General features: G+C 37.4%; 1 protein-coding gene across 9 annotated transcripts in view; it reads right to left on the bottom strand.

Annotated features, from left to right (window-relative positions):
- Window positions 1–14,323, bottom strand: part of OCLN (occludin) — a 56,681-nt gene that overhangs the window by 31,593 nt on the left and 10,765 nt on the right. For 6 of the 9 annotated variants that reach the window (XM_058309765.1, XM_058309784.2, XM_058309778.1 and 3 more), the window contains exons 2-4: window positions 13,618–13,733; window positions 8,858–9,533; window positions 5,328–5,489 (exon numbers count right to left, since the gene is read on the bottom strand). In XM_058309765.1, coding sequence (XP_058165748.1) covers window positions 5,328–5,489; window positions 8,858–9,533; window positions 13,618–13,667 — 888 coding nt within the window. In that variant the 5' untranslated portion in view covers window positions 13,668–13,733. The remainder of the gene's footprint in view (window positions 1–5,327; window positions 5,490–8,857; window positions 9,534–13,617; window positions 13,734–14,323) is intronic. The other 3 variants (XM_004465615.4, XM_004465618.5, XM_023590888.2) reach the window with 1 other exon arrangement.

The raw sequence follows: 14,323 nt of genomic DNA, 5'->3' as shown, positions 1-14,323 counted from the left end.
ACAGTAAAATACTGGAAACAATAAAAATGTCTAAAAATAGGGGAATAAATCATGGTATATTCATACTGTCTAATACCAAACAGCTGCTAAAAGCAATTAGGTACATGCCTGTGTACTACTGACAGACTTAGAAAGACGGGCACAATAAAAAGTGAGTTAAAAAAAACAACAACCTACAATGTAACTATGAACCCATTTTTTGGGTAAAAAATGATATCAAATTATTAAAAATATCACATTGTTTACCAATGAAAGGCAATATTCTATGCATTTTACAATTATTAACTCATTGCAGTGGTGCTTATGAGGTATATACTATTATTATCCTCATTTGAGAGAGGATGAAGCCAAGGCAGAGATGTGAAAGGCTTTGCCCAGGTCTCACAGAGGTACTTGGCCAGGCTGGAATATACCTAGGTAATTCAGCTCCACTCTACACTCTTACACCCACTCTGCAACACTGCATCAAATTTGTGTCTGCCATGGTACACAGGGATGAAGTCTAAGATACCATCAACCCTAAAGTATAGCACCATTTGGTAACATTTTGTCGTGGCTGGCAGGGGGTGGGGGAGACTCCCCACCATATAAAAACCAGCAGTAAGAAGTAATGTACCACAGTTCAGACAAATTAAAAAGGGAACGAGGTAGTGTGCCTTAGAATGTATGAAGTCATTAACATTCTATATGAGTGGGGAAAAGACTCAGAAGGCTATGACCCTATATGTTAACAGTTATTAAATGAAAAGAAAAGAATAGCTGAAGACATCTCAGTGGGGAAAAACAGTATTAAATGGCTCCACTGGGGAGTTGTAGGAGAAGAGGAATACTTTCACTTTTTTGTTTATTTTTGTATATTGCTTGTTATAATAAACTTGTATTATAATAAGAACTTAAAACCACCACTAACAAAAAAGGCAAATAGCATTTATAAAGGGGTGAGGTTGTAGAACCATTTTTTCCATTGTTTCTGTATTTAAAAAAACAAAAACTAATTCTTAAGTGCTTGTAAAACTGTGAAACACTTAACATAAAGATCTATTGCAAATTAATTTAAAAAAAACAAGAAACATTTTTTAAAAACAAAATGAACCTTAAATGGATCCAGAGTATTAATTAAAGTTCACACTCTTTTAATCCTAGCTCAATTCTAAAGAAATAATTTGGTCAAAGACTTCATAAAATGTTCATTAAGCAATTACTTAGAATAGTCAAAACCTGAAAAACAACCTATGTGTAACAAAAGGAGTTAGCCAAATACATCTCTACAATGTTATCAGTAAAAGTGGATGGAAACAATTTCATACTTACTGATAAGCCTATGAATTGATACAAAACCTATGTAGGACAATTCCCAACATCCAGCAAAATTACACATGCATATACTCTTGACCCACGGGTACTATTTTGGGGAATCTATCCTAGAGATATAGTAATACACAAACATATAGACAAGGTATACAATTATACCATTGTTTGTCATGGCAAACAGCAAATATATCTATCTATCAATGCCGAAGGATTGGTGGAATAAACCAGGGTACCATGAGAAGCTCTCCATGAAGTGATAAAGACAGACCACCACGATACAATGTAAAGTAAAAAGGGCAAGGCGCAGGCAGAACCGTATGATCAGCATGCTAACTTCTGTGAAAAAGAGCAGAAGAAGTCCCGTTTTCTTTGGTTTTACTTTCACATGTACACAGAAATGATGAAAGGACTCTTAAGAACTAAGATTGGTCACCAATGGGAGTGGAAACAGGTAGGACAGCTACCCAGAACTAGGCAAATGGCAGCACAAAAATGACAAGGAGAGATTTCCTGAAATACCTTTTTGTTTTGTTTTAATTTGGACCACAGCTATTTTAAAAGGACAATTAGGAAAGTTTTTCTCTTTTTTGTGGAACAAAAAAAAGTTTTAAGTACCCTACTGATAGATGCAAAAACATACATGAATCTCAGAAACTATGCTGAGTAAAGAATAAAAAAACAGTGCATAATTCCATTAATAGAAAGTTTAAGCACAGGCAAAACTAATTGATGGTTATTGAAATCAGAGGAGGAGTTACCTCACTCTGGGGTGACTGACTGGGAAGAAGAATGAGGAAATCTTAGACATTGGAATTTCTAGAACTTCATCTGGATAATGGTTACATGGACATACAGATGTAAAAATTCATCAAGCTGAATGATTGAATTGGTAAACTTAATGTACTTTACTCTGAGTGTACAATATTTCAATAAAAATTTTAACAGTATCAACAATGTTGTTGAGGAATATTTAATGACATGATGAGTAAATGCTCACAATATGCTATTAAGCTAAAACAAAAAGGCAGGATTTTATACTGATAGGGAGTATGATCATAATTCTGATATAGAATAAGAAGTGGCAGGAGAAAAAAGATGGAAGAAAATACACCAAAATGGCAACTCACTGTTGTAGAATTTTCTTTGTCACTGTATTTTAAAAATTTTCTACACTTAAAATCAGATAAGACTATTTTGCTTTAAATTCATAAAAAAACAACAATTAGATCTAGGGTTGAGGGTATGGCAGAAAAAATAAAGATCTGTATACTTAAATAAAAGAATCTGAAAACATTTAAAATAAAACTTGTGAATAAACTGACTATACAGGACTAGGATAACAACAAACACGCCCTGTTTATTTTACAAAGAACAAGATATTGGGAAAGGGGAAGGGAAGGAAAAAACAAACCAACCTAAAAACCCCTAGGAAGGCAGGAAAAATATTGTGCTGGGGATTCAAGGATACAAAATCAGAAATTTTTAAGTTTTCAGGTAATACAAAATGACAGATAATACAAAAGGGTCAAAACTTATTTGAAACTCTTAAGCTCAGCTTTTGAGGTGCCTCCGCTCTGGAGGCTACGATCCTAAAAATGTTAATCTAAGACAGGGTGGAGCAGGGAAGGGAGAGTGAATGCTTCACAGGTAAGAGGTGAGTTTCTGTTTGGAATGACAGAAAAGTCGTGGGAATGTATGATGGTGGTGATTTAAGTATGATTTAAACAGATAATGAATTTCTAGACATACCCAATTTTCAAGTTAGGAATAAACTAATATTGAGTAGCTAACTAATTGTTTTGTTTTGTTTTTAAAGATTTATTTTTACTTATTTCTCTCCCCTTCCCCCACCCCACCCCCAATTGTCTGCTCTCTGTGTCCAATTGCTGTGTGTTCTTCTGTGTCCACTTGTATTCTTTGTCAGTGGCACCAGGAATCTGTGTCTCTTTTTGTTGCGTCGTCTTGCTGCGTCAGCTCTCCGTGTTTGCACTGCCACTCCTGGGCAAGCTGCACCTCTTTCCCGTGGGGCGACTCTCCTTACAGAGCACACTCCTTGCGCGTGGGGCTCCCTTCCATCCCCTGCGTGGCAGGGCACTCCTTGTGCACTACGTGGGCCAACTTCACCACACAGGTCACGGAGGCCCTGGGTTTGAACCCTGGACCTGCATGTGGTAGGCAGACGCCCTATCAGTTGAGCCAAATCCGCTTCCCCTAACTGATTGTTAGTAATTTTTTTCTATCCCCTCTCCCCCCAAAAACCTGGTATTAGTTATAAAGGGAGTATCGTCTTTAGTTCTCTACAGTTAATAGAACCCAAATTTTAATTCTCACTTAGCACAAGTAGTTAATTTTAGGTTCTCTTCTATTATTTTAAGTGGAGATTATCTTTATGATATTGATTTCTGATGACCAAAGGAAAAAAATCATTAACCCACTCCATCTACTGTCAGGCACTTTAGAAGCAAAGTCAAACATTTCCACTCTGCAGCCATTTCCTTCATCGCCCATTTTCAGAATGAGACTGATTTGAGCAGAACAGTTCATTTAAAATAGAGAAACAAGAGTAATTAGTCTATATTAGGTTGTTCAAGTAAACTGAGGGAAAAGAAGAATGACAACAAAGAATGAGTTCAGCAAAGTGAACTGGGGTAAGGGAAGGAGAAAGGAAGGAAAGACCAAATGCCTGTGGCACCACCACCACCAAATAATTTATTTCAAATAGCCTATACTCCACAGGTATTTCAGGTGGGCAAACTGAAGAGAAGGGGAAAAGCAACAAGAAATTTGCATGTGATTAAGTATTGTATAAAACACTAGTTTAGTCAAAATCATATATCTGCTAATTCAAAAGATTATTCTTTATTAAGTTTCATACAATGAAAACAATTTATTACAAGAGAGAAAACACAACTACACATGTAACCACCTACTGGCAATCAAATTACAAGGAATTCATTGAGGAATCTTTAAAAGAATAATGCCTTTTTACAATTTAAGTAACCCTTTCAGCTTTAGTACCATCAACACCTCCATAAGTAGATATGCCTATCTTTTCCCCAATTATCGAAATCACCTAGAACTGATTAAACCTTCGTGACAGAAAAATCAGATGACAGGCCAAAGTTCACTCTGATTCTTATAATACTGGCAAGGTCTCCCTTGAGTCAAGGTTTTTTTTTTCAGGCTCTCGAAACCTTAAGTAAACAAATCCAACAGCCAATGAAAACTGACACACCCAGAAACTCTCAGCGAAACAGGACTTCACAGCACACAATAGACTGTCCTATTCCTTCTCCAGGTGGCCTTGCCTGGAGATAAAGGTCGAAAGAAAATATTCTACAACACCTTCACACCTTATATAAATCATAGGGAAGGAAATAAGGATAAAAATGGAAAACAAAACAAAAACACAAAAACAAAACAAAGCTTCAAATAGAGGGCAAGGGAGCAAAACTAAAATCTATCTCACTGCCACAAACATGCTATACCCTTTCTGGCTTTCTTAAGACTGCATCAATATTGCTCCCTAACTAACTATGAAAAATTCTATCTACATTCTAAATTTCTTAAAAAAAAAAAACCCAAAACAACAACAACAAAAAAACAGACTTCTTATATACTAGAGCTAAAGGAGCATTCAAAACTATCAATATCAAAGCTTTTACCCAAAACCAGAACAACAGTACCCTGCCCTTACCCCTCCTTACCCTAACCCTACTTGCCCAAACAAACCTATTTTGGAATGAGTGTCCAGCACTCCCATCCAATCTTCATGGCATAAAGTCAATCTGGTCAAAGAATCTTATCATGGCAGTTTCTGAGGATGCTGATGACAACATCCTAACAGGATTTCTGAGAAAGGATTGCCACTTATGCTACCCTTTTAAAAATTCTGAGTAAAAACTGAGGCAACATCTTTTGTAACACACACAGACAATAATTCTGAGAACAAAGTTTTATAAAGCACTAAAAGTCAAGCTCAGAGACTAAAACCTACTGACATTTTTTATACTCACCCACTCTTCGACATTGGGGGCCTGCTCATCATAGATGTGTTCCTTGTCCCACAAAATATTCGACTTGTCATACTGGTTCATCTTTCCTCGAGTTTTCACAGCAAAGAAAATTATTAAAGCAAAAGCCACAATAACCATGAAACCCAGCACAATGGCAATAGCCTAAAAAGGGAAGTAAAGATATTGATATAAGTAGGTTTTAATTGCTTATTTAACCCAATCCATTCTCAACAAATTACTAAAATCTACATCTATCTAAGGCCCTATTAAATATCTGTGATTTAACTGATACAAAATTGAAACAAATTATTATAGAAATATCCTAAAACCTAACAACTGGGCTAAGGCTAGCAGAACACATGCATATACACTATTTGACTGAATCCTCAGAATATGCTTAAAGTTAGGCAACTCCATTTCAGAGATAAAAATAAAAAACTAGGCCCAAGGTCTCTATGAAATGACAGGCCATACTTTTATGAACAGATGAGAATGGCCAATAATGAACTCAGTCATTGGTATACTTCTAAAGGGTTTGAAAAATGTTACCAATCATGCTTATAATCTAGTTCATAATACATGCTTGGCAAATCTTTTTACACTGAAAGTAAATTTCAGTTGATGGAGGATCTGCTTTACCATAAATTATGAGAATGCAGATCTGGTCAAGCTATCACTAGAGCAAATGATGCATTTGGTCTGGTAGGTTTGTTTTAGGAGTCTCTTGAATACTTTCTAGAAAGGGCCCTGCAACACGTCTCCCAATGTCTGATAGGCATTAAGTGGTACGTTGACCTGAACTTGAAGTCGTGGCAGCTACCAGGATTCTGCCCTGGATGTGTGCTAATGGGTAACAGAAGGCTCTCCTTTCAGTTGCCTGACAGTGACATCCTTTTCCAAAGAATACAGATTTCAGGTAGTCAGAGGACTAAGAGGGACAGGGGCTGGGTAAGACAAAAATACCAAACCTCAACCCTTATTTACCACAGACACATCTAAATGGCAATAACAAACCCTCTGGAAGCCTAAATTCGCACAGAAAACATTTCAGTCTTCAAAATAAAGGTAGTTACTGAAGAAGGTCTAACCCCAAAAGAGTGACTCATTCAGGTAAAAGAATGGGAATTCCTGAATCAGTATAAGGGGGAAAAAATTCCAAGGAAAATAAGATTAGTAATCCAGAAACATTTTCTTTGTTAATATAATTAGGTGACCATGGTTCTAGATGGCAGGGCTTTCAACCCTGCCTGAATATTTCAATCACTGGATAGGTTTTAAGAATACTGAATGGGAGGCCCATGGTTCAAACCCCGGGCCTCCTTGACCCGTGTGGAGCTGGTCCATGCGCAGTGCTGATGTGCACAAGGAGTGCCCTGCCACGCAGGGGTGTCCCCCGCATAGGGGAGCCCCACGCGCAAGGAGCGCGCTCCGTAAGGAGAGCCGCCCAGCGTGAAAGAAAGTGCGTGAAAGAAAGTGCGGCCTGCCCAGGAACGGCGCCGCACATATGGAGAGCTGACACAGCAAGATGATGCAACAAAAAGAAACAAAGATTCCCATGCCACTGACAACAACAGAAGCGGACAAAGAAGATGCAGCAAACAGACATAGAGAACAGACAACTGGGGTGGGGGGGATGGGAGAGAAATAAAATTAAAAAAAAAAAAAAAAAAGAATACTGACATGCACTCTGAAAACTACAAAATACTTTTGAAAGAAATTAAAGAAGACCTAAATAAATGTAAAGAACCTTATGTTTATTAATAGGAAGATTTAATATTGTTACGACAGCAAGACTATCTAATATTGATCACAGATTCAATGCAACAGTTCAAACTCCCAGCTGGTTTTGAAGAAATTGACAAGTTGATCCTAAAATTCATATAGATTTGTAAGACTGATATAAAAAATAAATGCATGTGATCCTGAATAACCAAAATAATATTGCAAAAGAAAAGTTGAAGGACTCACTCTTCCCAATTTCAAAACCTAGAGCAAAGCTACAGTAATCAAGTAATCAATATAGATCAATAGAATAGAACTGAAAGTCTGGTAATAAACCCTCACATTTATGATCAGCTGATTTTTGACAAGGTTACAAAGGCATTTCAATGGGGAAAAGAATAGCCCTTTCAACAAATGATGCTGGACAACTTGGTATTTACATGCAAAGAAATGCTGGACCTTTTCCATACATCATGCCCAAAATTAACTTAAAATTGATCATAGTTAAAATCAATCATAGACTTAACTGTAAGAGCTAAAATTATAAAACTATTCAAGAAAAATAGGAGTAAATCTATATGATCTTGAATTAGGCAAAGCCTTAGATATGCCGCAAAAAGCACAGATGACAAAAGAAAAGTTAAACTGGACTTGATCAAAATTAAAAACTTTTGTGCATCAAAGGTCACCATTAAGAAGGTGAAGAGAGAACCCACAGAATGAGAGAAAATATTTGCGAATCATATCTGATAAGGAACTTATAGAGAGAACATATAAAGAATTCTTACAACTTACTAATAAAAAAGACAGCCCAATTAATAAGTGGGCAAAGGATCTGAATAAATGTTTCTTCAAAGAAAACAGAGACCACCAATGGTCAATAAGCACATGAAAACATGTTTAATATCATTAGCCACTAATGAAATGCAAAACAAAACCACAAAATGCTGTACCACATCACAGTCACCAGTATGGTTAAAATCAAACAGATAATAACAAGTGTTGATGAGGTTGCAGAGAAAACGAAACCCTCATATATTACTGGTGGGAATGTAAAATAGTGTAGCCATTTTGGAAAATGTTTGGCAGTTCCTCAAAATAGTAAACACAGATTTACCATAAGACCCAGAAATTCATGCAGTTATATACCCAAGAAAAATGAAAACATATGTTCACATAAAAACTATGTACACAAATGTTCACAGCATTGTTCATAACAACCAAAGTAGAAAAAACCCAAATGTTCATCAACCAATGAATGGATAAATAAAAATCTGGCATATCCATACAATGGACTATTATTCAGGAATAAAATACTGCTACAAGTGATAACATGGATGAACCTTGAAAACATTTAGGCTAAGTGAAAGAAGCCAATCACACAGGAGCACATGTTATATGATTCTATATATATGAAATGCCCAGAAAAGGGAAATCCGTAGAGAGAGAAAGTAGGTAAGTGGTTGCCTATGGATTTGGGGGGTGGGGGGTAGAGTTTGCTTCTTTTCCTTCTAATGGAAGTTTCTATTTGGGATGATAAAAAATGTTCTGTAATTTTGCACAATGCTGTGAATGTATTAAAAACCACTGAATTGTACTTTAAATGGGCAAATTATGTGGTAATTATATCTTAACAAAGCTGTAAAGAAAAAATATTGCAACACCTTTCCCAAATACTGATGTAATCTGTCAGAGATGTGGCCTTGGCATCAACATTTTTTTAACATTCCCCAAGTGCTTCTATTGGGCATCCTGAATTGAGAGCCTCTGACCTAAGGAGAGGGAGAGAAAAAAAACACTACTCATACCTCCTGGGCATCCACCACACAGAAGTGATACAAATACTGATCCACGTAGAGTCCAGTAGCTGTAGATGCAGAAAACTGATTGCAGAGAGCATATATCTGAGAACTGTACAAAGATCCAGAAGCCTGGGCCATTGGGTTGACTCCCATTATATACACAATTGTGGCAATAAATACCATAATGCCCAGAATAGCACTCACTATTATCACAGTCAAGTAATATCTTCTTGTTCTGGATATTTCAGATCTTATAACGCTGGTAACAAATATCATCAATGCCGCAATGAAACAAAAGGCAGCCATAGCCAGTAGGAAGCCTTTTGCTGCTCTCGGATCTGTGTAGCCTGCTCCATAGCCGTAACCATAACCATAGCCATAGCCATAGCCACTTCCAAAGCCACCGAAGCTACCTCCTCCTCCATATGGGTAGCCTCCCATTAAAGCAGTTCCATAGGCTCTGTCCCAGGCAAGTGTAGAGGCAACACAGGCAAATATGGCAATGCACATCACGATAATGAGCATGGACAGAATTCGAATCACTCCTGGAGGAGAGGTCCACTTGTAGAAGTGAAGAATTTCATCTTCTGGGTAGAAAGAATATGCTGGCTGAGAAAGCATTGGTCGAACGTGCATCTCTCCACCATATATGTCATTGCTTGGTGCATAATGATTTGGTTTGCTGAAATGCATGTGAAAACAAGACCAGTTAGCACTTTCTGGTGGCTTTAAGCAGAAAGAACACATAATGTACTTGGATAATTTAAATAATCCATGGGTTAACGAAACTATTAGTACTGCCTCACTGAATCCTAAGGACACCTGTGCATTCAGAGCTACCTGGATGGCTTGTGAAAACACAGATTGTTGACCCCCACACCTTAAGTTTCTGATTCTGCAGCTGGGGTCAAACAAGTTTCCAGGTGATGCTGATGTTGCCAGTTTGGGAACTGTATTTTGAGAACCACTGGCTTACCATACTATGGTGCAAATGTTCTAAAAACTCCCTACGTATTACAATCACCTGGTGAATGTGTGAAATTCTCAAATTAAGCATTCCATACAAGTTAAATCTTATAACCCCCAGGCAGTTTAAAACAATGGTTTCAACCCTTTTGCCTGTGTGACTCAAGACTGGTAGATTCAGACATGACACTTAGACTGGCCTACCCGGGGTCATGTGCAACTCCTGGTAGCCCAGCTCTCCTCCTTAAGAAAGTACATGTTTTTTTATATTATAGTTATCTAAACAGAACGTGAATATTTAGCTCATTGTTAAGTGTTTAAAAACAAACACCACCAGGGAGCCAAGAGTGCCTACAACTGCAAGCAGGAGAATTGCATCCAGCATCCATGTGGAATCTAAGCCCCCTCTCGATATAGAGGTGGAGTGGACATAACCACCCCAGGGTCCACAGGATGGAGGAATGGAGTATGGATTAGAGTGGACTTACTGATATTCTATTCTGGAACTATTGAGATCAGTAATGGAAGAAAATGTAGCATTGATGTTGAGAAAGTGGCCACAGCAGCTGCTGAGGGTAGGGAGAGGGAAGAAGAGATATGCTGTGGGGGCATTTTCAGGACTTGGAGTTGTCCTGGGTGGTACTGCAGGGACAGTTGCTGGACATTGTATGTCCTGCCATGGCCCACTGGGTGAACTGGGGGAAAGTGTAAACTATAAAGTAAATCATTATCTGTATGGTGCAGCAGTGCTCAAAAATGTATTCACCAAATGCAGTGAATGTCCCATGATTGTTGGTATGGGAGGAGTGGGGTGAGGGGTGGGGGGTAAAATGGAGACCTCATATTTTTTTAATGTAACATTAAAAAAAATAAAGACAAAAAAAAAAGTACATCACTCATGTATTTCTTTGAGAACACTTTACTGAAGTTGCCAGGCTAATATGTCTGGGCTCTGGGGAATACAATAAACAAAACTCACTCCAGGCCCATCACAAAGTTTAGAATCTATCAGGGCAGAAAGATATTAAACAAATGACTACATGATTATGTAATACAGTAAGAGCTAAAAAGTAGCAAGTATGGAATGAGGGTTTATCAGATTGATACCGCATTGAATCTTGAATCTCCTTTATAAAAATACTTCGCAAACTCCAATAACTTAATCATAAACAGCCTGCTTGTGGCAGACATATTGGAGGCAAAATTCAATTCCTGAACTGACCCCAGCCCCCTTTTTTTCCCCATCATCATTTCTACATATCTTCCACATTCCAAAGCAAGACATCTTACTACCTGGTGCTACTGAACACAACAATTCAATAAAATTACCTGAGTATATAAGAATGAAAAGGAAACAGGGAAATAGGCAGGAACATTAATAGCTGGTCTTTGAAATTGTCAGGTATGAAAATTCCACAATCCATTCTTCTCAGAAATTTGGGCTATCTCCATTTGAGGCTGTCATGAACAGTAGCTCTGAACAACCTTAAAAGTATATCCTGGGACACACAAGCACTAATTTTTTTTTGGGTTTATACACAGGAGAAGATTTTCTGGATCATAGATTTTTTTTCTTCTGTTCACTGGACAATATCAAACTTTTTCCAAAATGGTTTTACTATATTCCCACCAACAGAGTAATGCTCACAGTTGCACTGTTTATGATAACCCCAAACTGGAAACAATCCACATATCCATCTACAGCACACTGGTTAAATAAGCCATGCTATATCATTATAATAGAGGCTAACAGAGTTGCACTGCCCAATACAAAAACTACTAGCCATATGTGACTACTGAGCACTTGAAACATGACTACCCCCAACTGAGGTACGCTGTAAATGTAAAATATATACCAAATTTCAAAAACTTAGTGTGAGAAAAGAATGTAAAGTAACTCATGAATAATTTCTGTATCAATTACATGTTGAAGTTTGGGATATGTTAAGTGAAATATATTATGACAATTTATTTTACTTTTATTTTTAATGTGGCTATAAGAAAATATAAAATTACATACATGACTTGCATTGTATTTCTATAGCACTGCTATGATACAAACCATAATGAACTGTAACTACATGCAACATTATTATATAAATGTTATAAACAAGGCAGAAAAGAAACAAGACAGAAAAGAATACATATAGCAGCATTATTACATTTTTATAAAGTTTAAAAACAAGTAAAACTAAACTGTATTGTTTAGGATATATAAAGTTATAAAATAATAAAGAAAAACATGCAAGTGATCACTGTATGTCAGGAGAGTGGTTTCCTTTGGAAAAGGAGAGGACAAACAAAGACTTTTAGGGTGGTTTCTGTCTCTCGACCTGGGTGATGACTGTGCAGGTGTTTTACTTTGTCTTTAATTATACCATACATATGTTTTGTGCCCTTTTTTATATGTATGTTACATTTCACCACTGTTTTTTAAAAAGCAACAAAAAATAAGTATCAGGTTAATGGAGCACTACTCAATTAATAAGTTCTCCAGCACATTTTAAGGACCATATTGCTATAAACAACTAAGCACTACCATGTGCAGGTACCATGTGCACGAAGGAGACTACATAATAGGAACACAACCCCCACTATATCATCACACACACAGTTAAAGTTAGAGATCCTTCATCAATGCTGCATGCAAATTTGAAATTTAAAAACTGACTGTTAAATCCCCAAGTGACTAAAGAATTCAAGAACCCTCAACTTTGCTTATTTTATATAATGGCAGCAATTACTTTTAAAATTGATAATATGGAAACAATATGCTAAGTGTAAGGCGCCAGTCACAAAAGATCACATATTGTATGATTCCATTTATGTGAAATGTCCAGAATAGGCAAATCTATTAGACAGAAAATAGGTAAGTGGTTGCCTGGAGCTGGGGAGAAATGGGATGTAACTTGATGGGGACTGGGTTTCTCTTAGGGATGATGGGAATGTTCTAAAGTTGATACGGTGATGTTGGCACAAATGCATATAATAAAAATCATTGAACTGTACGCTCAAAATAAGTGAATCATGTGGTATATGAATTGTATCTCAATAAAGCTGTCACAATGAAAGTGGTAACATGTTGCCAAAGGCCATCTAAGCACGGCATTGATGTAGAAACTTCATACCATTTGTGAAAAACAGGGAAACGGACTTGGCCCAGTGGTTAGGGCGTCCGTCTACCACATGGGAGGTCCGCGGTTCAAGCCCCGGGCCTCCTTGACCCGTGTGGAGCTGGCCCATGCGCAGTGCTGATGCGCACAAGGGGTGCCGCGCCAAGCAGGGGTGTCCCCCGCATAGGGGAGCCCCACGCGCAAGGAGTGCTCCCCATAAGGAGAGCCGCCCAGCGTGAAAGAAAGTGCAGCCTGCCCAGGAATGGCGCTGCCCACACTTCCCGTGCCGCTGACGACAACAGAAGCGGACAAAGAAACAAGACACAGCAAACAGACACAGAGAACAGACAAGGCAGACAACCGGGGTGGGGGTGGGGAATTAAATAAATAAATAAATCTTTTAAAAAAAAAGGAATAAATAGACACACAAATATTAAATTAAACTCTCTCTTGAAGGAAACTTAAGAAACTGGTGACAATAATGGCTTCTGCAAAAGGAAATTATCATCCTGGAAGTAAAGGGTAAAAGGAAAACACTTTTCACTGTATTCCTTTTGGTATAATTTAAATTTACACGTTTTATTTTAAAAAGCAAACAAATACTTAATAGATTATGTTTCAGTTACATATAATTTTTTTTGCAAGTGATACATTTAATTTTTTTTTAAACCTAAAGAATTTACTTACAATTCATCAGGTCTGTAAGGAGGTGGACTTTCAAAAGGCCGGGATGACATGGTGGATGTCAATGGTCACGTGATGTCACGATGAACAACCCCTCACAGCTCCCAAGACAAGCCAACCTAAGCAGTAAGAGTAGAGTAATAACATTACGGTAGTACTCAGAGTGCTCTGAAGTCAGTGAGAAAGCTAATGATATCAACCTCTAATTAACCACTTATTCCACAGCTACTTCTCTAGTCCTTTCCACTGCCATGCTTACATGCTGGATCATTAATTCCTTGAGCACAACAGGAATCATTGAACCTCAAATATTTCAAAGCACCCAGAATTATGCTTTGCATATCACTGGCATAAAATATTTTTTGAACTTGAAATTCTAAGTTATAGTAATGATAATTTCACAAACTTTTATAGCACGGGTAAAATGATATTTTTAAATTAGTAATTTCAAAGAACAAAGAAAATGTGTAAAGAAAAAGGAGATAAAAAATTCTCAAAACAAATTTATTCTGTTTCATAATACTTTTGGAAGTTCATATAAAATGAGAATGCATATGAAAGTGCCTATACAGCAGGGTCTAGCACATACTAGGCCTTCAATGGTAACTAAGGCATAATGTAATCAGTTTTTTTAAATGCCTGGGGGAGTGGATGTGGCTCCAGTGCCTGCTTCCCACATGGGAGGTCCTGGGTTTGGTTTCTGTGCCTC

Source organism: Dasypus novemcinctus, chromosome 2, assembly GCF_030445035.2.
Source record: "Dasypus novemcinctus isolate mDasNov1 chromosome 2, mDasNov1.1.hap2, whole genome shotgun sequence".
Classification (NCBI taxonomy): Eukaryota; Metazoa; Chordata; class Mammalia; order Cingulata; family Dasypodidae; genus Dasypus; species Dasypus novemcinctus.
The sequence above is the reverse complement of the archived record's forward strand: the minus strand, read 5'-3'. Positions and strand labels throughout refer to the sequence as shown.